The 24,918-nt window shown below is 34.8% G+C and overlaps 1 protein-coding gene across 1 annotated transcript; it reads right to left on the reverse strand.

Annotated features, from left to right (window-relative positions):
• Positions 1 to 6,511: 6,511 nt before the first annotated feature.
• On the reverse strand, positions 6,512 to 23,705 carry MS3_00003201 (uncharacterized protein; the record flags this gene model as incomplete). Its single annotated transcript, XM_012942947.1, has 4 exons — positions 6,512 to 6,889; positions 13,230 to 13,774; positions 18,180 to 18,377; positions 23,654 to 23,705. The coding sequence occupies 4 exons, from the start codon at positions 23,703 to 23,705 to the stop codon at positions 6,512 to 6,514; spliced, it is 1,173 nt and encodes a 390-aa protein (XP_012798401.1).
• Positions 23,706 to 24,918: the final 1,213 nt, after the last annotated feature.

Here is a 24,918-nt window from a genome sequence, read left to right on the forward strand (position 1 = left end):
CCTGATAGGTACTGCTTCTGGCCACCGAATGAAACGGTCTACGCAGGTTAAGAGGTAAGAGTATCCATTTGAATCTGGTAAAGGTCCTACCAAATCCAGATGAACATGGTCGAAACGAGCATCGGGAGTTTTAAATGAGCCTAAGGGACATTTATTGTGTCTGATAACCTTAGGTTTTTGGCAGCTTACTTGGGAGCGTGCCCACTCCTCACGTCTTTATTCATGCCAGCCAAACCGTTCTGCTATAAGCTTGACGGTTGTACGAACGCCTGGATGAGAAAGTTTGTGCAATGTATTGAAGACATTGCGTCGATAATGTTTCGGCACGATTGGGCGATCCCTACCTGTAGATGTGTTACAAAGTAAGGTTTCCTTACTTGTTTCCATCTGTTTGATGCGTAGTTTAAGGGTTGTAGACGATAACTCGTGCTGAAGATCAGTGTCTTCTTTTTGAAGCTCGGCGAGTTTCAGAAGGTTGATTCCTTGGAAACTGTTCAAGGAAGTTATGCGAGATAATTTATTATTATATTTATTATTATTAATGGCTTTATTCAATATTATATTTTGGTACAATATAGAATTCTCAGGAACTACATTGTTTGCTCCAGAGATGTGTTGAATGTCTGAAGTAAACTGCGAAATGTAGTCCAGTTGTCGACTCACGGGGAGAATACTTGTCTGAAGGAGAGCTTAGAGAGAAGGTGAGTGGTTTATGGTCAGTGAAAAGAGTGAATTCACGACCTTCGATATAGAGTTGGAAATGCCGTACAGCACAATACATAGCTAGGAGTTCCCTACCGAGTGTGCTGTACCTCGATTCAGTGTCTAGCAACCGTCTAGAGAAAAGTGCTAATGGCTGCCAGGAGTTGTTAACCCATCGTTGTAAGACTCCTCCGATTGCTGAGTCGGATGCGTCTACTGCGATGCTAATGGGTGCTCGGGTGTCCTGATGTGCAAGCATTGTTGCATTAGCGATGAGTTCCTTAACTGTGGAGAATGCGTTTCGTGCGGTGTCGTCCAAATTAATGGATTTCGCATTTCCACGAAGTTAGTCCGTAAGAGGTTTCATAAGTAATGCGCATGTCGGTATGAAGCGTCCGTAGAAACTTACCAGGCCGTTAAACGTGCGTAATTGCTTGACGGTGGTCGGTTCTGGGTAATCCAGAATGGCCGCCACTTTGGTCCTAAGGGGTCGAATGCCTTGAGCATCGATAGTGTGTCCTAGGAAGTCTAACGAGTCGGTCCCGGTTTAGCATTTCTGAACATTTACAGTAATGCCATGTTTTTGTAATCGTTCAAAAACAAGATCCAGATGCTTGAGATGTGATTCTCTGTCCGGACTTGCGATTAGGCAGTCATCAACATACGCATGTACGAAGTTGAGACCTCGAAAAACGTCGTCTATGAATCTTTGGAATGTTTGAGCAGCGTTCCTTAGACCGAAAGGCTTTAGAGAATACAGGTGGTCCTGTAGTCGTGATGTGATGTGTAACTTTGCTGGTTACACACTGTGATCTCGGTTGAGTTTGTTGTATCCCAGGATACTTATCGAGAAGTGGCTGATAAAGTGGGTCTATCATATGCTTAATTGTGACTGGAGATAATCTGCAACCAGTAAAAGAAGTTACGCAAACGGACAAATTAGTGTTTCCGTCTACTAGCCTCCATTTGCGCGTATCGATGTTCAGATTATGGTGTTGTAGAAGGTCCATACCAATAACTGGCATACATACATCAGCAACAACGAAGATCCAGTGGATGGGTTTGCGTAAACCCACGTTAAGGTAGACGTACCTTTTGCCATACGTAGCGATCGGTTTTCCGTTTGCCGCCTGTAAGTTTAGGGTGGATTCGTGAAGTCGGTCGTTGGAATTCGCCGGGAGAACGCTAACTTCTGCGCCAGTGTCGACGAGGTAGCGAACTCTCATTGTCACATCCGATCGGTTAGGTCTCCTCGTTTAAGAATCGAGCGTTTTAAGATTTCGTAAGGATCGGAAACATCACTAGTAATGATACTAGGTGTTACGTACCTGTTGAATTCCCGCGGTATTGCCTTGACTACTGCGAGGAATTGTGCACGTGTGTCGATCACGCCGTGCTCGCAGAAGCCGGCTTCTGCTTAGCAAAACCAGGCTTCGATGTTGTCGGGCCAGAAAGGCATCAGTTGAAACGAAGTTGGGGACACGGTCTTAATCTTAAATACTTTAGCAGTCTGTTCGGTCATGATGATATATGAAGTACGATAATGAACGAGGGGAAAAAATATATATATATATCCAAGAAAAAACACGAAAAAAAATCACAATGTGTAAAAAATAAAAACTAAGGCAATAATATATAAAAATCGCAAAAAGGAACAGACTCACAGTTGCAATTAGGTGTACCAGATCACGTCGGGCTCACCAATGAAGGATGTGACAGGTATTCAGTGCTTGACAACGCTTTTACCAGTAACACCTAATATATTTCGTTCCCACCCAGAGAAATCAAAAGACAGAGTCGAGGAGATGGGAAGAGTGTATTTGGCGATTACCAATATATCGGAATTCTCTGATCTAATCTGGCTAGCGATTGCGGTAGATGTTGAGCACAGCGTTACCACACGTGATCTGGTGCGGATGCATGACTGAGCGCCTTCAGCTAGATGAGTCCACTAAAACATATGGCCAGCATCCAATGTCGAAAACTTACAGAGCTATTTATTTTGGGGATTTATTTACCACTACAAATAGACATGAGAAAAATGATCAAGAATTGGATGGAATTTGAAAAGAAGGCCCAGGACAGAGTGGGTTGGAGAATGCTGGTCTGCGGCCTATGCTCCATTGGGAGTAACAGGCGTAAGTAAGTAAGTAAGTAAAAGTAAGTCTTTATGAGTAAAAAAAGACGTTTCTACTTAGAATACTCCTTAATTTTAAAACTAAGAATCGACATCCTGATATTTTTAGCTAAAAACTCATGAGTCATCAGTTTAAGTCTGTCAACTACACCATCGAATAATCAGAAGTATATGTCATATCAACGGCGGAATTCCTATTTACCTTATAACAGAATTGAAATCTAATAATTTCGGAACGTACAGAGGAATATTGGATTTAATGTTGTAAGTTTTAACAATAAAATCACGAAATGTCCCTAGTGTCTTTTGAGGTATAGTATTCAAAGTTCTAGCTTGTGCTGTGTTTATTAGTCAACAGTGTAAGGATTATTAGTAGTATCAGGAGCATGGACGTTAACAGATATTTACATTCATTATTAAATTGCCAGTTGAATTCTTACTGGACCTTTTGTTTTGAACAGATCTATGGATTTATGGTCGTTTAATTACAACCAATACATTATATAAGTTATACCTGGCATCATATCTCAGTCTGATAATGTACTATTAGATGAAAATTTAGGCTGTAATGTACTTTAGGAGTTTATAAAAAGACTCAACCTTTGGTTTGTGGTCAAGAAGTATATCAAATATGGCAAATTTTTGGTTCATTTCATTCTTTGGAAACAGTTACTACTGCCTACTGTGAACTTGACCTTTTCTGGTGAGATAGTTTTTTTGTCTTACTAGGGCGAAACGACCGTCCAGTGCTTCCATGTTTTCAATGGTGGTCTAGCTTCAACTGACTCATAATTTCAATCTGTGAAAATTTCTAAAAATCTCCACAAACCCCTTCTGATATTATTCATATTTGTCTTGTTTCAGTTGACTACTTTTTAATTCTTAGCACATGAGACTTGTAAATCGTTCAGCGTTAGATGATTTCAAACTTTAATAAAAATTTCATCAAATTGGTTTTATCTCTCATTTCATCTGTTCAACACGCTCTAATATTGAAGTAACCACCAAGCAGTTATAATTCACAAAAATACAGTATTTTTATCAAGATTTCATGTGCTACTATTTTTGAGTAAACATCAACTCTGAGATACACGTACATCCAGCTGACGAGTCTCAAATAGGACGAAACGCGCGTCCTAGATCCCACTGTTATCCATCATCCATCTTTGCTTATAAACCCATTTTGTTTATTTATACCAACACACAGTTAACACTTCCAAATTCATTGAGTTGAATGTATTAATAGGTCTAAAGATCAGTTGATAGACCTTTTATTTTACACAGTAACTGTACCCCTCATCCTCGTGCAACTGTAACTCTTTAAGCCGATGATTACTGCTGAAAAAGACAAACAACCAACCAGAAAAATAACTTTATTTCAAGTGAAGTTAAGCAAGAAACTTCACTCTTCCCATTTTTTATCATACTTATTTTTGTTTGTTCATTAATGTGAAATTCTTGAAACGCTAAGAAAAGGTTGGTGATTTTCTTCACAATTTGCTTTTTTCTAATACAATCTAGGTTGTCTAGGAATAGGGAATTTATTCCTTATGTATCTCTCTACCACTAGACCAACAATTGCCCTAATTCTGAAGTTAATTTTACTTACTATTTAGCACAAATAATTTTTATTAAACAATATTTCTACCTCATACTTCTTGTGGTTGGTGGTGTTGGAAAAATAGCAAAACCTTCTATAAAGTTATCAGAATAAAAGGGATTTTAAATACATTGTACCGAATATAAGTATCATTCTTAACTCCTTCATCTCTGTAATTCTGCTTGGTTGATGTAGAATTCTGTTAATTCCATGTATAATTCAAGCTCTGTACAACTATTTGCATAAGCTCACTCTTAAAAGAATTCAACAAGTGGTTCAAATTTCCCAACATATATTATCCTTCAATATACTGGACAGTAAATATCAAGGAATTTCTCACTCATAACTTTGCCCCTGGGTAACTGAAGTAATCATTACTCTCAAGGTTTTCTAATTGAGTTGTAAACTTTTAGATATCAACCACTTAATACCACGTTTTAGTTTCTTTGGTTTATTTTATGTATCCTGCTCGAAAATTATTTTGTGATCAGAATTTAGTGATCATCACTTTTACTCTCGATTCACAGTTCAGAAAAATCAACTTGATTGTCAACGGCTTTTTTTAAAGCTTATTGATAATAAATCTTTCATTAATACATCAGTCACCTCTCTCAGTAAAAATCTAAAAGAGGATTTAAACAATATTCAATTTAGCATAGACGAGAGCTATATATATTTCTATGCTCAAGCACTAAGAACCTACTTTCAGTTTTATTGAGACTGATCGTCCAACTGTTTATAAAAATCTGAAGCGACTGTCACACCCGAAAAAGTTTCAAACTCCGCAAGATATCAAATCTATGAAACATAAGAGGTATGTTATTAGGAAAAATTATTTTCATTTTGCTAGTTAAGACCATATCGCATATAGTAAAATAATTGTTACTGTCTACAAGCATACTAATGTTCTCGGTCTCCTCTATTAAAAACAGTGTGATTATTCAAAGTAGTCTTATCAGTAATCCGTTTTCAAGCATTCTCACAACTAACACTCAGTCAGAATTTACAAGCAAGTGTGAGGCTCTTCAACTGCAATGTTACCTAGTAGGCGGTTATATTTCGTTACAATATTTGGTTGTCGTTCAACTTTTCTGCCAAAACGTATCTCGCACAGAAAGGTTGTGAATGGCTTTAATAAAGGTACATATAAATCTTTAGATTTTTTACTTATTGAGATCTTTGGTGAAAAGATTAGATTCAGAATTTCATTGTATTACGTACTATAACTTGCCAGTCAATAACTTATTTACGTGATTTTATGAAGGCTAGTTGACGAAAGGGCACCATAGTATGCCAGTGAGCAGTAGGGAAGCGATCGATCTTGATTCGTGGATTCTTGGTAGTGCATGCCCAGACTATGCACCAGATCGAACTCAGGGACGATCTGTGACGATCTTTATAAGATTCAGTTTTGCGTTGAACCGTGAGAATCTATACAACTCAACTCTAAGCAGCTTGTGATATATCATGATACCATTCAGTATCAAGTGTGGGTACTTGCATCACTCCTATATCGACTAACTCCACTGGTCAGTAATTCTTAATAGAAATTTACAAAATATATTTAGGAGAATCTTCTGAAAATTACTTTTATTTTATTGGTTGACTCATATTAACAATAAATGAAGAGAAAACAGAAGGAAAAAAAGGAAAGTAATTATCAGGGAAAATACTAGCGTTCACACGTAAAAGTACGACCTCCTTTTCATACATCATTATGATAAACGTCAAAGTACCAAGAATGTACATTCAGTGACGTACACTGAGAGTTAAAAATGATAGTTACAAATCGTTAGACTGATTAGTTTGGAAATTATATCAATTGAACCGATAATTAACGTTATAAATCTTCCCGAAAATTGAGCTAAAAATTACTATAGAATGAAGAGTACTGAATACCTTCGAGAAATATTAAGTATGGTTGATAGAAACTGTTGAATGAAAACTGAGAAATAAAAGTAATTCCGAGTTCAAATCAGACAATTAATAAGAAAATATTGGAATTTTTAGTAGTCTCAAAAAAATTGTTTGACTTATTTGACAAGAAACTCGAAATTGCACAGTCCATTTCATCAGCGATCCTCACTTAGGACGTAAGACGTTCTATGATCATTTGGAATAAGAACGGATTGTAATGGATCAATGAACTTTGATATCAAATCATATGTTTGAGTAGAATTCGATAACGGTGTTTCATATACACAAGATGGAAAGTTGTTCAGTGACCTATTGGTTTCGCGAAAAAAGGACTCAAGTTTAGAAATTTTTGATGAATATTCTTTATCATATATGCTTGATAACTGTGTTTCTGAATTAATTGTGGCTATTCCAGCGGACACATTATTTTGTTTTTTCAAATATGGTAAGGCATCTTCAAGATTTTTCGTATGAGTGATAGCTTCTTGTTTTTCTTGACGTCTCCATTTAGCCCGCCTATTTTGAAACCAAACCTGAATCACGTAAATGCAAACTAATATAAATTAATTTATCATTGACAAGTGATTACAGAAGACAGTATATATAAGATATAATTCACAGTATCACCAAAGCCATCAAAACATCTTCAAGAATTCGACTATTACTCTAATGTAGTGTTGCTTTGCTGAATCCAAGGTTCACTTAAGTCATATAAGATCTAGGGACAGTTAAGAATCACACAGAATAACTATATCCAAGACTTTTCTAACTAATACTGTAGCACTTAATATAAAATGCCTAGGAACCAATAACAGTATATTTAGTTATTTTAAAGTTAGACGATTCTATTTAGTAGGCACCTTTTTACAGGGAGCTATATCACGTAAACAAAAATAGACTACTTTCAGAGACAGTTTGAAATGAGTATGATATTTATTCATCCACGTGAATAGCCTAATTTACTTACAAGTCCAATTCATTCTATTTCATATCACTTTATCGGTAAAATAAATACTTCAAGAAATAAATAATAAATACACTAAATTTAGTCTTACTAAATAAAAACCAATATGAAGGCTGAAGAATAATGAAGTATAACTAAGTATGAATATTAGTATCGGAGGGGGTTCTGTGGATATTATAGTAATCGTATTAGTTGGGATCATAATTCATTTGAAGTTAGACCACCATGGAAAACTTGGAAGCACTGGACGGCCATTTCGTCCTATTATAGGACTCCTCAGCAATGCGCATCCACAACCCCACCTCGAGAGATTTGAACCCAGGACCTACCAGTCCCGCGTGCGAATGCTTAATCTCTAAACCACTGAGCCGGCAACGAACGGCGTCAATATCTAACTCCAACTAATCCACGGAATTGAGCGACATATTAAACAAAATAAAAAATATGATATGTTGTAAGGATTGTTGAAATTTTTGTGATTCAAAACTGCAAAATGGAAAGTATCTTTCTAAGACATGAGTAAAAACATTATACATGAAAATTACATTTGAAATAATCTCAGCGGTCGAGATTATTTCAAGTGTAATTTTCATATATAATGACTTATGTTGGGGACGATAGATCCCCAAACTCATATTTTTAAATTTTATCTTATCGATTAAATGTTAGATATTTTTATTGGGGTCAATTAATGAACTATCGATTAAATGCGCAAATAGGTCAATTGATGAACTCGTTGATTAATGTTTAAAAATTTTCTATGACAATATCGATTGTAAATAATTGTATAAATATGCTTGATTGTGTGCTTGACTTGACTTGTTATCTGCTGTTTGTCTGTAGAATACACTTTCTACACCTTACCCAGACTTCTTGATCGGGTTAGCAGAGCCGGGGACAGCGAACCAGAATAGCTATTGAGTCGCTGAATCATTGATCCTTCGTTCCGTTCGAGTAAGACGCATCAGTAATAGCATTCAAGCAATAACGAAACATAACAAATTGGCGACGATGGTTTTTCAATTATAGACCCTGCCAAACTTGAACTGTTACTTGAGCAGCAGCTGAAATTAATGCAAATGTTGATGGAGACCAAGGTTACACCTCCTTTACAGCCAAGCACGTCTATTTCAACCACGGCACCATCGGTAGATGGCATCGCAAATAGCATAGCTGAGTTTCATTACGATCCTGATGCTAATGATACTTTTGAGATGTGGTTCAGGCGTTATGAAGATCTATTTAAATTTGATTTCGCCAATCAAGATGATGCTTGGAAAGTGCGGTTGCTACTTCGTAAACTGGGTGCAAATGAGCTGGACAAGTACTGCAATCTGATCCTGCCGTTGAACGCACGTGACCGATCATTTGCAGACACAGTTCAAACATTAAGCCAACATTTTGGCGACAACTCGTCACTGTTTAATACTCGTTATCGTTGCTTGAAGCTAACTATGAACGAAGATGATGATTTTCTTACGCATGTGGGCGTCGTCAACCGTGAATGCGAACGCTTCCGGTTAAAGTCCTTGACTGAAGATCAGTTTAAAGCCCTGATCCTTATTTGCAGCCTACAGCACTAAAAGTTCAGTGACTTACGAACAAGGCTACTAAGTCGTTTGGATCAAGAGCCGAAACTCACCCTGAGTGATATAGCTAATGAATATCAACGTCTCATTATTCTTCAACGAGACACCTCTATGGTCCAGAGTGGTGGGTCTAGCCGATCTGAAGTACGAGCGGTGCAACAGACACCTCACAAAAACAAACACGTCCCCGCTTAATCCAGTCCATCTCACTCCAGCTCGAGACGACAGACTAAAGCAACTCCTCCTGCTCCTTGCTGGCAATGTGGTGCATGGCACTACGTTCGAAACTGCCCAGTTAAGCAACATCGATGCAAGAAGTGTAAGGTTATCGGTCATAAGGATGGGTTTTGTCTGAGGAAGAAGACTCCAAGTCAATCCAAAAAATACCAAAAAGACCCTTCCTAGATCCCGCACCAATTCATTGAGCTTAGTATCTTCGTGTCAAAGCTCATCACCAAGTCAGAGAAAATTTATTACTGTTAACATTAATGGGCATTCGTCTAGATTGCAAATAGATACAGCATCAGATGTCACTATCCTCTCTCGTAAGACTTGGATCAAAATGGGCAGCCCAAACTTGCAGCATACAACGCAAAAGCCTCGTACTGCGTGTCGTAATTACCTTCACCTGCTAGGACAAATGGAATGTACAGTTACTTTCCGTGATTTGGCATTTGTTGGGGTATGCTACATAACGCCAGCTGATCTAAATTTGCTCGGATTAGATTTTTTGATCACTTAAATTTAGCTGATGTCCCGTTGAATACCATATGCAACCTGGTATCACAACCCCAACTGCGACAACAACCACATGACTTCGAATTATATACGAGGACCCTAATAACGCAGTTTTCAACTATTTTCCAACCTGGATTGGGTCGCTGCTCTGTCATGAAAGCAACACTTCGATTGAAAACTGGGGCTAAGCCTGTTTTTCGCCCAAAGAGACCTGTCCCTTATAACATTACAAACAATAGATGAAGAATTGAACCGCCTTCAACAACAAGGAGTTGTTACTCCCGTTTCCTACTCTGCACGGGCAGCACCTATCGTGGTTATTAAGAAAGCCAACGGCATGATACGTATATGTGCTGACTTTTCAACAGGTCTCAATGCAGCTCTGGAACAACATCACTATCCCCTGCCTGTTCCCGCAGACCTATTTACCATGCTAAATGGGGGAAGGTTTTTCGCTAAGCTGGATCTAGCTGATGCTTAGTTGCAAGTGGAAGTAGATGAAGCATCAAGAGAGCTGTTAACTATCAATACCCATCGTGGTTTGTTCCAGTATAACCGTCTACCCTTCGGAGTCAAAACTGCACCATCTATTTTCCAGCAACTAATGGATATCATCCTATCAGGTATCTCGGGAGTCGCGGCTTATCTGGACGACATTTTAATTGTAGCGACAACATTAGAACAGCTACGAGAACGCACGACATTGGTACTGCAACGCATCAGTGACAACGGTTTCCGGTTGCGCCCAGAGAAATGCCAGTTTTATTTGCAGTCGGTAAAATACTTGGGGTTCATTTTCGATGCCGACGGCCGCAGGCCGGATCCTGAGAATATCCGAGCTATCAAACTGATGCCCACTCCCACTAAAGTCTCGGCACTACGTTCCTTCCTGGGACTTGTCAGCTATTACTCAGCGTTCGTTCCATCGATGCATGATATTCGCGCTCCACTCAATAGCTTACTGCAGAAGAACAGCTCTTGGAACTGGACTAAACAGTGTGGCACTGCCTTTTGTAAACTGAAGTCCATTATTAGTTCGGAATTGCTGTTGACACACTACGATCCAGCCATGCCGATCATCGTAGCTACAGACGCTTCAGCGTATGGCCTAGGCGCTGTTATCTCCCATCAGTTTCCGGATGCGTCGGAAAAAGCCGTTATGCATGCAGCCCGCACACTAACCCCAGCAGAAAAAAAATACAGCCAGATAGAAAAAGAAGCGCTTGCGCTTGTGTTTGCTGTGCGCCGTTTCCACAAGTTCCTGTACGGTCGGAGATTCACGCTTCTCACAGATCACAAGCCTTTACTAGTAATATTCGGGTCGAAATCTGGCATTCCAGCTCATTCAGCAAATCGTCTTCAGAGATGGGCTTTAGCACTCTTGGGGTATGATTTCGAGATCCAGTACCGACGCACTCAACAATTCGGTCAGGCGGATGCCTTATCACGGCTCATTAGTGACCAGTTGACGGCTGAAGAAAACACGGTAATCGCATCTCTGCTAGCGGAAGACCACGCCGAATGTTATCTGACGACCGCAATACGAACTTTACCGGTATCTGCAAAGGACATACAAAATGCTTCTAAGAGCGATCCCATGATCAACAGGACTATGAGCTATGTCACCAACGTTTGGCCGTCTAAGAAGTTTGATGGTGATATAAAACAGCTGTATCAGCGGCGGGATTCTCTATGCATTGTAAACGATTGCTTGATGTTCGGAGATAGAGTGGTTGTGCCAGAATCCCTTCGTGCAAAAGTGCTGAAACAGTTCCACCTTGGTCATCCGGGGATTAGACGAATGAAATCCATAGCCAGGAGTCATTCATATTGGCCGCCAATGGATCAACATATAACAGAATTGGTTGGGAAATGTATGCGGTGTCAGCAAGCGGCAAAAATGGACGCCAAAGTTCCACCAGTTTCATGGCCACAACCTGATCATCCTTGGTCCAGAATACACGTCGACTTTGCAGGCCCGATTAACGGAACCATGTATCTAGTTGTAGTCGACGCCCTTTCGAAATGGCCTGAAATCAACCCTATCATACCGCCAACGACAACTAAAACAATACAGATCCTCACAGAAATTTTCTCCCGAAATGGTATACCAGATGCCATTGTATCTGACAACGGTTCACAGTTCACCTCAAGCCAATTCCAGTCATTCTGTCAACGACTAGCCATAAAAAACTTACGCTCGCCACCATACCACCCGCAGTCGAATGGGCAAGCAGAAAGGTTTGTGGATACGTTTAAAAGAGCCTTGACTAAAACAAAAGGTGAGAGGGCGCCAGCAGACGCGTTGCAAAATTTCTTATACGTGTATCGAACAACACCAAATGAGACGTTGCCGGAGCGAATGTCCCCAGCAGAGACCCTAATGGGAAGAAGACTGAAGACGATCCACAGCCTGATGCATCCAAATAATGCGCCGACACCAGTACGGACAAAGTTTGAAAAGCGATCCACGTACGAAGTGGGATGTCCTGTGTTTTCCCGTGATTACAGACCGACCCATAGTCCATGGACAGAAGCGCGAGTAGTCAGAAGAGTTGGCCGAGTCATGTACGAAGTTGAGGTAGGCAGTGACAGGTGGCAACGCCATCGGAATCAGTTACGCAAACGGTTAGCCCCAGACAGCCCATCAGCTGAAGCAAATATTCCTCTTGACATCCTGCTAGACACATTTAACTTACCGGCAACCCCACCACAAGAAAAACCTCAACAACAAGCTGAAACACGTCCCAGACGGTGGCCTATCCGAGAACGGCGAGCAACAGTCAGGATGCAGGTTAACCCCAGGAAAGCCCGCTATTAAAAAGGGGAGGGGTGTTGGGGACGATAGATCCCCAAACTCATATTTTTAAATTTTATCTTATCGATTAAATGTTAGATATTTTTATTGGGGTCAATTAATGAACTATCGATTAAATGCGCAAATAGGTCAATTGATGAACTCGTTGATTAATGTTTAAAAATTTTCTATGACAATATCGATTGTAAATAATTGTATAAATATGCTTGATTGTGTGCTTGACTTGACTTGTTATCTGCTGTTTGTCTGTAGAATACACTTTCTACACCTTACCCAGACTTCTTGATCGGGTTAGCAGAGCCGGGGACAGCGAACCAGAATAGCTATTGAGTCGCTGAATCATTGATCCTTCGTTCCGTTCGAGTAAGACGCATCAGTAATAGCATTCAAGCAATAACGAACCATAACAACTTATCTATACTCAACGCCCAATTTTTGTTAAGCTGTTCGTTCTAATATTGACGAATATTCATAAATTTTTCCAATTGAACTCAATTATCAATGAGTATAAACAGCTGGACATTGAAGTTTGAGTTCACTTAAATTATTCTTAAGTCACTTGTCGGCTGGTAAATCGGTAGAAATAAGAGAGCAGTGAAATTTCACATGACTGATAATTTGCTTGTTTAGAAATAATTTCAAATCCGATATTTATACATAGATTCGCCTAATATACCTTGACTATTTATACATCCTCAAGCTTACCTGTCGATTTGGATTGAGTGATAGGATTTCAACAAACAATGATAATGAGTTAAAATTACCTGAACGCGGACTTCTGGTAATCTAATTTTTGCAGCTAATTCTTCTCGATTCAATACATCTGGATAGTGACTATGTTCGAAAGCACATTCTAATTCATGTAGTTGGAAAGTTGTAAATGTAGTTCGATTACGCCTGTGTTTACGATCACGTAAGTTTTGTTGCTGAAGGTGGTGATGTTGGTTATGATGATGATAACCAACGTGATTGCAATCTTTAGTTCTATGTTTAGCAGTAATGTTGTTTGTTTTGGATGTAGATATTTCAATACCTTCACTAGACAATGACACTCTTTTCACCATTTTCGATTTCAGCGATCTAATTTTAACATCCTTTTTGTTTGATTCAAGATTTCTACTTTCATTCATGATGTTATCAACTTGATTTGCTGAAATTACTGGATTCGAGTGACATAGGGGAAAGTGGTTGTCTTCACTAAACATCGGCTGGTTCGGAAATTTATTTTGTACTTGGGAATTAAACCAGTTGGAAGTTGAATTTAACTGGATATAATCCACTATATTTGAATCTTCTGATGAAGAAACACCTTTATAAAATGAACAAAACGGTGTTTATTAAACCAAATGAACTTGTAACCCAATTGCGATGAATAACCATGTTCAAATACATGCATTCTGATAAATCTAGTAGTGTATAAACTATCTACAGATAGTGATGAACAAATAAATTCCATATGGTGAGATATTTTGACACTATCAGTAAATAAGCTTCCTGAAAAAGTGTGATTATCATTTGAACTACTAGTAGATGGAAAACAGTTCCAAAGAATATATTTCATATTTGACGTCGCCAATTATCTTCACGTTACTTAATGACTGACATGATTGTTGTAAGTTAAGTAAATTAACAAGTCACCATAACTTATGACTTTGATCGGACATTCAAACTGTTCAGTGTAAAATGTAAATTGCATTATCGAACCGTACTTATCATTTAGTGGTTAGATATGAGCCTTGAAATTTCCTGAAAACAAATCATAATTTGAAGAGTCGAGTTATGAATGGAATACAATCCTAAAACTTTACCCATCTTATGATGTGTTTCTTCTTTTTACATTTAGCGATATTTGGAAGTGAAGAGATAAACCACTAACACAAAACTTATTACAGACAATTAGAAGTATTCTGTGAAATAGGCTTATGTTTTTTCACATACTTTCTTCTGGAAACGATAGTGCAAATAAACTCAAGGTCATTAAATATCTAACTATGATAACATTGAATTATAAAATACAAGTGAAATAACTCACAATTATGAATGATCCATGGCTGAGCTGTTTCTCATTGAATAAATTACTGTGCTGTTACGTTTCCACTAAACTACATTTTAAGTTATTTATTTCAGTGACGTTTCACACAGTAATGATAGCCAGCTGTTTGTACAATCGAATGGTGATATAAAAGGTAAATGTTGCTTTGTCATTATGAAATATCTTAAAAATGTATACGGTTATTAATTTGAAGGCATGAGTAGTATTTTTTTGTTATTTCGGAAGCGTTTCGAGAACGCACGGCTGAGATACTTTCTCTGGTAAGCTTAGGTAAATTCAACCCCATACTGAGCACTTTAATTGTGGCCTAACCCATCAGTTTAAGATTGCTTATATAAAAAATAAACAACCATAAAAAGTCAGTTAATTCTCCTAATGCCCGTGGATTATTTACTTGTCAAGTCATGTTAGCTTAAAGGTTTGTGAAGCTGAGTTCTTCATTAAATTCATAAGTAATCACAAGGGAATCTTCCAAGCGTGCACATATACCAACAAAGACTAATCTTTATCCGATTTTATCATTAAAAACAAGAAAATACAAACACTAACAAGTAGAGAAAGAAGCTCATTGTGTCGCTACACATAATATAGACAGCTCAATAAAAAATTCTCTTCGATGTAGTTATTTGTTAACTCTGTGCAACTGTAAGTATGGCTATTTAATATACAGTAGTTTATAATACAATGGAAAATTGCAGAGGCCACAAATTAAATACAGTAAAATAAAACTTTGCTTCTCAGCTCTCTGAGCTAAGATCATGTAAAATAAAACTTGCGAGAGAAGGCTTTTTCAGGTTCATTGACAGTAACCTGAATCTAAAACATAGAAAGGAAATAACCCTTAAGATTGTATAGCCTTAGTGAGTAACGTCGTTTGAATAAATGTTTCCTTCATTTATATGTCTTTATCTATCCAATAAATGATCCCATAATGGTTGGACAAGTTACTAGTTATCTGAACTCTGTAGCCCAGTAGAAAACGTTATCGCCTAAGCTGAAAGATATTGGGTTTGAGTCATTGTGTGAATATGAACACTTGAATTCATCAGCACCCAGTTGACGTGTTCCGGCCAGGACGAAACAAATGTCCTACATTTTAATTCTAGCTATAATCTAGATATACTAACTTACCGACAAAATCACACAAGTTTCATCTTTGACTGTAAGATTCCACAAACGAAATACACTTTTTTTAAATTTCAGCATAATGTTTTTTGTATTTAATGGATTTAACTAGAACTGTTCACAATATTTGTTGTAATAAACAACTTGTATATTTTTAAAAATTGTTGATATGTCAAAGAAATACAGAGTTGTCAAACAGGTTAATTTTTAATGAAGTTCTAAGGTAAAGTGCGTGCACATTCCAAGTGAAATACTCCGAAATCATGGAGGAAATTGTTCGCAACAAACTTGATTGAAAAAAATGATATTTAAAGAATTTTGGAGATTGAGTTTCAAAGAACTATTGTCTTTATAGCACTTTCTGTGACCTTAATCGATAATCTTTCAACTAGCTTGGTTGATAGAGGATGAGCTTCTTGACGTCGATATTTTCAGGGATTACGAAGTTTTGTTAATACATATCTTCAAGCAAGTATTACTATAAACAGCCAAAAGATAGCTAATTAATATGCTTATTGGCTAAATCAACTTTAATATCTACATTGCATCATCGACAATGCACTATCATTGCAATTTTTCATTTGTAGTTCATATTACAGTAAATCTATGTCATATCGGTCTCCAGTGTTATAAAAAAATCAGAGCTTATTTCGTATCAGTATAATTCTTATCAGTGTGTATGTCTAATGCTCACATGATTTTCTGGTAGCCCTAAACATTCAGGATAGATTTTTAGATATGGTATTAAAAGAGTCAGTTGTGGTTAATGAATGAAATTATTATACTAATCATACTTTATTTTCACTCTAGTAACTTAATGATTTAATAAGTACTCATACAACATGGAACTACCACATACGGTCGGATCACTCTCAAGTTTAAATAAATGAAAATTTATGGTCAAGAATATTGTTAAATGAACTTAATCAAATATATGTTTGATTATTTTATATAACTAAGAGTATTATGGATAGTACTATCAGTAATAAATACAGTAATTGGTTTGAGTAACAGAACATTAGAACCTTCGATTTTTAGAAATATACTACTTAATTTATGGAAGCCTGTTTGTATGAAAATTTTTCAAAAACTCAAGTCAGTAGATAAACTATTAGAAAATTTTAGTTTACTTCCAGTGCGCAAACATGGAAAAGATTGAACTTTTGAGGTTGCAATTTTGCGATGTACATACAGTAAGTAGTTAACGAGTTGTAAAAGTACAAACTATTCATTTCAAAACTAGGGTTTATTAAAAGACATATGGTTTTCCGGGATAAAAAGGTAGTATTTCTTACTTTAAAATATGAACAAATACCTACAGTTTATTAATTTTTCATTAAACTAGTCACCATCTTATATTTCTTACAGAAATACAATGTCAAATGAAAACATCAGTGAAACTTGGGTCATTCATTTAGCAGAAATAATGTTTCATGGGTAGAAAGTAGGTTTCATTTGTGAGAAATTTCCTGCTCGTAATGGTAGAACATAACCTATGAGATAGATCACTATTTCAGCAAAAACAGTTTAGGATTAAAATCATAAAAGTTAATACGGTGTTTACTGAAATGAATATTCCGAACGGTTCGCTTCCTTTAGGTATTTAACAAGATCTTTTCCAGATTCTTTAATGAAATCTTTGATTACCAGATACTTGGGAAAATCGGAATCTGTTTATGGGAGTATGGCGTGTTTGAAAATATTAAAACGAAAGCTTTGAAGTTTCACTATAAAGGCCATACTTTAGCGAGGTGCTTATTATGAAATCAGTGTAAGCAAATCCATTCAAAAAGATTGAAAAATTTAGTTATCACATGACAGTTACAGTGGACTACCAGAAGGTACGTTACGTATTCAGCAATAAAAAGTCAGACCCCCATTCAGGCAAAATAATGTGGATGGATCTGATGTCACAACCGAATAATAATAAGTCAATGAACAATTGTGGATGACCGAGATTTTCAAAATATGATATCTCATAATAAAGAGGTGCCCGTTTGAACTAAATTAACAAAATTAAAGTTGAATAAATGGAAATCGAGTAACAAAACAAAGTTTGGTGTGATTTAAAACTACAGCTTACTGAAATAATTAACGCAATAGTATTGTGTTTAAATTTAGATTTCACAAAACTTAACGAATGGCCTAGAAACGTTATCAGTTATCATTCATTTTATAAATAGAAATCACTAACCAGATGAAAATCTCCACCCAAGTTACTCATACATAACCTTTGATATACTTTCGTTTGTCACAGCATTTTCGATAAAGTTCCCTTCATCAGATAGTCATATACTAGTGGAAAATCTTCTTATCAGGTATTTGTAAACTAGTTGGAGAATATCAACGGCTATTGCCTAGTTAATTTGTACAGTGTCTGAAACATCTGCTCTATAACAAGACTAGATTTACATAAACGGCATGTTTAAGTCTCAACTACACCAAATGCTAATATGGGCTAAAGAAATATTTCACATTCAATATATGTAAATTAATAATATACTTGTTGAAAATAACAGTTAAAAATATTACTTACATAAATTGTCGGAACTGATGGATATTTTAGACAAATCAGTATCATTTAAATCCTTTCGTTCACTAAATCCTAGCAAGGACGCAATTCCAAAAAAGGAATTTTGAGCACAAACTGTTGACATATGTTTGAAACTATCATTTGGGAAGTCAGAATAATAATCGGATGATAAAGATTGATTCAAGTTATTTGATTGCATTACTGTAATAATAAATAACTGTCTTATCACAACAAAGTTGAGCATTTATAAGCAATTATTCTAGGTTTGCTAGCCTCAGTGTTTGAGATCAACTCTCATTTCGAGAAATATGATTGGTTGATAAGTTATATGCTCCGAAATAAGTCATGAACACTTATTGGTTAAACAGATATTCATTAAAAATTCCTTATCTTTCCTCCTTATTATTTGAATACAAATACTTTTTAGTGTTTTTATTGGTTCATCATTTTTATAAAGACCGTCAGTGCAAAACAAATGATTGGTAAATATTAATAGGTGACAAACAATATTCGTAAATTATTCAATAAAGATTAATTTTCGAATATTGTTCCTCATTTCTTAATCAAGTAACCGCACATTATTCCTATTACAATCTTCGTCTTTAGAAGTAAAATTTCTTAGTTTGAATAATGTTAGTTAGCGTTGTTTATTGCTTGGATTGTCAAAGATTCCATGACTTATAATAATGGAGAATTTACTGGGATCTCAATTACAGGAGATTGTAGTTCACTATGCTCTTCACTAACCAAACATGAAATGAAAGTGTCATACATTTGAGAACGTGGTTGTTCTTCTTACACACAACTTCATTAGAATTGTTTGTTGCACTCAAAATGATTGATTTTAGATCAAACCACTGATATACTACAGTTCTATATGTATCAAATACACTAAATGAAACGCGGAGTGTTGTTCCGGTATTCCTTTTCGCTTTTAGGAAAGTCAGAGCCACTTTGACATCCGTCCCCATTATGTATACAATAACCAAGTATTATTAATTTATGTAAACCTTGTATCACTCATTATCATTCCTATACCTTTACCAATCAAAAAAACCTTCTTAAGTGAATCAAATTGCTTATATGATTAATAATGAATAAAATCTGTATTTACCATGGAAATATTCAAATTCAACGCTTTTTCTAACCACCTTCAATGGTCACTAAGTATTTAAAAAAGGGTATCGGTATTTGCTTACAAAGTACGTTTATTTCTGGTAATACTGCTTTAATTAATAGTTCACTTTGAAAAATAAGAGCAATAATCTGAAGTGGTGTAGCTAGATCTCTATTACAGCACAGGTTTTCTTTTCAGTTCATTCATCTAATTTAGATAAATTGGATTCGAAAGTGTATAAAGTAAAATACCATCAGTTAGTGTTTTGTTTATGAAAAGGTGAATTAAAGACCGAAAATATATTATCTTATAAATATTAAGATCAATATCTGATCTAGTGTTCTGATTTATTTTAAACCTCATGAACCTAAGTTTCTGATATTTCATTTAATTAGAAGTCCAAAACTCAGACAATAAAATATCATTCATTACGTATGACCATTACGAGGCATCGGCTCAGGTAACGCTACTGGATTTTGGATAGAGCATGTCCTAAATGTATAAACTTGGTTTGATTTGTGAGTGCTTTTTATAGATTGGTTAATGTTTAAAACATAGCTACCTGTTAAAATGATTAGTTCAACTAGTTAAGTTCTTTTTTGTATTTTATTAAGACATCCTGGATCATTTTAATTATATGATAACGACTTACGTCAATTATTTGAAGGTTTATTTTTTTTCTCAGAGATATAATCCTTACGTTTTAGGATTTCTGTGTAACCTGTGACTAGTACTTGAATCTGATGGTAAAATTATACAAATTGTTATTCTTCCTGCCTTAACTGTTCAATACATGTTTAACTACTTGAACCCGTGAATTGGATGACGCAAATAAAAACATGTAGACAATAGATGAGAATTTATTTGATATGTATAAACCTAAGTAGTATTTAGCATCAGTTGCATAATAAATTACTGAATTATCGTAGTTATACAATATCATACAATTAACCATCTATGACAGATATAAATAATATGATTACTCTTTAAAATGGGATTATCTGTTATAAATGATTGAGAAAAGAAATCAATCAACTAAGTCCTTGCTTACCATGGCACTTCCACTCCATCTTGTTTTGAATGGACATCCAGAAAGGAGGACTAGACTTTCCGACCATTAGTATATTCAACATACTTTTGGGACTTAAGCAGATCATTCTTAATCAAGATCAACTTAGAAATCCAATCAAAGCTGTAGAGTTAATATGGTGAAAGAAAGTTTGAGTGCTCTGATCGTGACATGTTATTATCATATGAAGATAAAAACAGTGGATTCTAGCTATCTAAACGCTACTTCTCAGTGTCCATACAGTACTAGAATCCACTGGTTGAATAATTTAAATGGAATATTTTGTAGGTCTCGTAGTAACTCTATTTTAAATAATGGGCATGACATTTATTCTACATTTTCTTTTTGTATTCACCTATGCTTAGTGCCATTTCGCTCAAGGTCTTTTTTATTTCGATTTCCCTTACCTGTGTGATGATGAAAATCTTTGATATATCTAAATTGACATCGGACTAGAGTTGAACTTAGTTTGTTGTACTGAATTGTTATCAGCGTCAAAGTAAGAAAAGACGATCCAATTATTTAATATAGATCAAGCAAAGAACTATGATTCAATGAAGTTGATTAATGAGGAATTATTAATACCAAGAAGTCTTTATGGATGTATGTATCTACATGATCTGTTTTATCTGAACAGTATGGTTAACTCAAAACATCTTTACAAATATTTAAGCTTCCTTTCAAGAACTATGATTTGCTTGTTTATAGTTTATTAAATGTCAAGTTCAATGTGATTAATTTAAATGATCTATTCACTTTAAACAAACTTCATACAAACTTGAAAACTAACAGTATCAGAAGTCTCACAATGTTATTTTACATGTAGAGTATGAACATTAAGAGAAATAGCGAATGACTACTAAGTGAAGAAAATGATTTTCAGCTTTTAATAAAGCTTTATCACTCTTTCTGATATCAACATGCACAATAATTAAAAAGGACCCTAGATACTTCGTTTACTTTGTGATACTCAGGAAATCGTTTTTTAATAGAACTAAAATAAAACGTAAAGGAATAATCCTCATACTACTAAGTAAATCTAGGATCTGTTCATATACCATTCGACCTCATTATCAAAAATATTCAGCTTAACTGAAACAATAATCTAATCGAGATTATTTTATAATTCAGTGAAATTACTTTCACAGTCATCCTTTCTGATGGATACTCAAAGATATTACTGAAATTAACAAAAAAACTAGTCTTTATATAACTTCGAAATATATTTGTACATGACTGATCAATAGTTAACTCACTGGTGGGATAAGGTCGATATAAAAAAATTGATCCAACAAGTTAGTACGGATTTGGATGATCTCTGGTATCATTTGTAAACGTCCTCATCCAAGGAAATAAACCATAAAATACAATTACTGATAAATATTTAAATGCTAAGTTGTATATAGTACTTGCCAAATTAAATTATTCCGTTAATATGGTTTGCATAACATCATTAGACCGTTCTCTCTTTTTCTCCCCTTAATTCATTTGATTCAATTAATTTACATCAAAAACAGTTTAAAGTTAAAGTAGATGAATAAAAAGTAAAGAAAAATAATTCTCCTTCTATCTTATTAACAATTTAATTAAATTATTGAAGTTTGTCCTCTCAAAGTTTATTTTTATCAGTAACAAACTGGGGAATTGGACTACTTTGTCTATGGGAATAAATGTATGTAATGTTGACCAAGTTCATAGGATTATATGTCCAAGTTTGATTGCGTGTATTATATTGTGTAAGACTGAAATTCAAATATATTTAACGACATTAAGAACAAGAATTTAATGGGTTGATGAAATAAATGTATTAGAAAAATAAGCGATTAGTTTTACTTTTATCACTTGTAAACAAACACACAACATAACAATCGTAAGAACTTCAAACTCCTTAAATCTTCATTACTCTTACCTTTCTTTGATGAATTAAGATTACACTTCAGTTAAATGATGTGAACTGAAGCGTAACATGGTGTTTACGAAAAAGATTACCAATTTATTCGCTTTAATACAAAAAAAACGGAAGTAAATTCAATTAGCAAAGGTGACAAATATTATTGCTTATAGGAAGTATATTTGTGAGTGGTAATTCGTGGTGTATCCTATGAATTGTTTTATATTAGTTATGTTGTGGTTTTACTGAAAGACAAAATAAATATTTGCAAGAATTTAAAATAGAGACTAATCAGTTCATTTCTGAAAATTCAAAAGCAAGTAATCCCAAGCTCCAGTGATAACATTTGACACTTAATAAATAAGAGGTAAATGCTTCAATACAAGAAAACCGTAACGTTTCATATCAGAACACAGGACTGGATACATTGGAGTCATTATTAAATGAATAATCTGGATTATACTGTAACGCATTTTTGAGTGTAATCAGGGTTATAACTCTTTTGGTCTGTTACACTTGATATTTTACCAAATGGAACAATGAATTATTCACTAATGAACATTTATATTAAGTTGATAAAATAAATGAATAATCGTGGTTACACTTACGTTGTACTAATCAATAATAACAATAAACTTTATTTAAATGGTTTCTTGTGACTGAACCTAAACGACAAAATCTCAAAATAAATTATCGCACAACGTCCAACCACTTGGTCTGATGGAAGTTTTGTATTTCTAGAACGATAGACATTATTAGTATTTGAGATTTTAGTGTAAAATTAGTCGCTTAGCATTCAGTGATTTGCTCTCATAACATAATAACATAATAAAAATATTATCAGTACTAATGGGATTTTCAAACGAAAAAATAATCGAGACAATTAAAATGCAACCATTCGAAAACGATAAACACTAATAAATAATCTGTAAATGATTGTCAGAAAGTAACTTGTGAGCAGTTTTGAATTGACTCGAAAAAACATTTGCAGGTATATGAATATAAAGAGTCATTTTATTCACTAAGTATTTTCCTCATAATTATGTAACTATACTTCTATAACTTTTTGCTACTAACTCATAAAATGTTCGCCTATCATTTTTGTGTTTTACCGTATGACTGAGAAGCTGGACTTACTTACCCTAACACTGTCGTTCTTAAGTGGGCAGCTAAGACTTGGCAATAACAGTGATACTCATTAGATGATCTATTTGGAAACTGCTATAATTTAACATTGGTTAATGAGCGCTTTTATTAGGTTTATAAAAAATGAAGGGAGATTTATAGCATGTAGCTTATGATTAAATTAGGATTACTTCAACTGTCGAGTAGTAAATCAGTATTTTCCAGTGACAGTATTTTTTAATGATCAATATAATCAATGCACGGTCCCCACTAACTTTCGCTTATTCTTTCAACTTCAATATAATTCATAATTTGCAAATTAAGCATTTTTCAAAAAACAACCGTAGAAAGTTTTGATTTGTTCCTAAATAAGTTTTATTTCAACATTTCATTGAACTTAATTATCGAATATGAAGACTTAATGATGCAATAAAAAGACATGAATATAAGGTTAACAGAATTTGGGTAATTATTACTTCATAACTGATATTTAACTGATTGAAACTAAACAGAAGAGATTTTGAAAGAATTTTTTTCTCTCTTTTTATTCTACACTTCTAATTAAGTTTGCTTGATTTACTTTAACATATTGTTTAGTAAATCTTCGTTAATAAATTCCTCCTTTTGTGATAGTTTGATTAAACACATTTGACCATTCTCTAATATAATTTCGTTTTTCTACTGAGAAAAAATTTTTTTTCTCTTTTTGAAAACTCATTTTGCTTTACCCTTAAAAACACCCTAAAACACAAAAGAGAAGCATACAAGCACAAGATGTTAATTTTCATTTGAATTCTCTTTAATGGTTAATTAAGCAATTGTTAAAACCATGTTAAATGATTTTTGTTTGACTTAAGCTATTTTTTTCTCTCATTGAAATATACTACTTTTTCTTATTTATAAAAGACAATAAGAAAGATACTGACTTTTAATTAACTAACTGTAAATTGATGATTTAATAATTTATTGGTTTGTAAATTAACATTCCCATTGGACTATATCTTGTAAATTATGAAGATCATAAAGTTGCTTACAAATAAATATGCACCAATGCATACATGCAAGTATATGAGTGCACAAACAAACAAGAATTTTACCTCACCCTACTAATCATGTCGGGGTGAGTAAAGCTTTGAAGTACTTATTTCGTTTTTCTCATGTTAACTTTTATTATCTTAAAATCTATATGAATAGGTAATGTCTTAGATATTTGTACAACAAAACAAAATAACGTAGATAAAATTATGTTTGAGATAAGCCTAATGAACCAGCTAATTGAATGATTGAACACTTGTTTATGAATGACTTTCATAATATTTATTCTGTTCTGATTATCTTACACAAATTCATAAAGGGGTAACATTTGGATCTGTATATGCATAGTTTCTTTTCTGTTAAGATATTTTTTTTAAAAAAAAAACACAATTATTGAAAAGGAATAAACGCAGCATTTATTTATACTTTTTAATTTTCGGAACGTATCGTCAATAATATTAATCTTTTATTGAATTTCTTTGGTTCTGGTTTCTTAGAAGATGAT

The sequence above is a fragment of the Schistosoma haematobium genome, chromosome ZW, assembly GCF_000699445.3.
Source record: "Schistosoma haematobium chromosome ZW, whole genome shotgun sequence".
In the NCBI taxonomy this organism is placed as follows: Eukaryota; Metazoa; Platyhelminthes; class Trematoda; order Strigeidida; family Schistosomatidae; genus Schistosoma; species Schistosoma haematobium.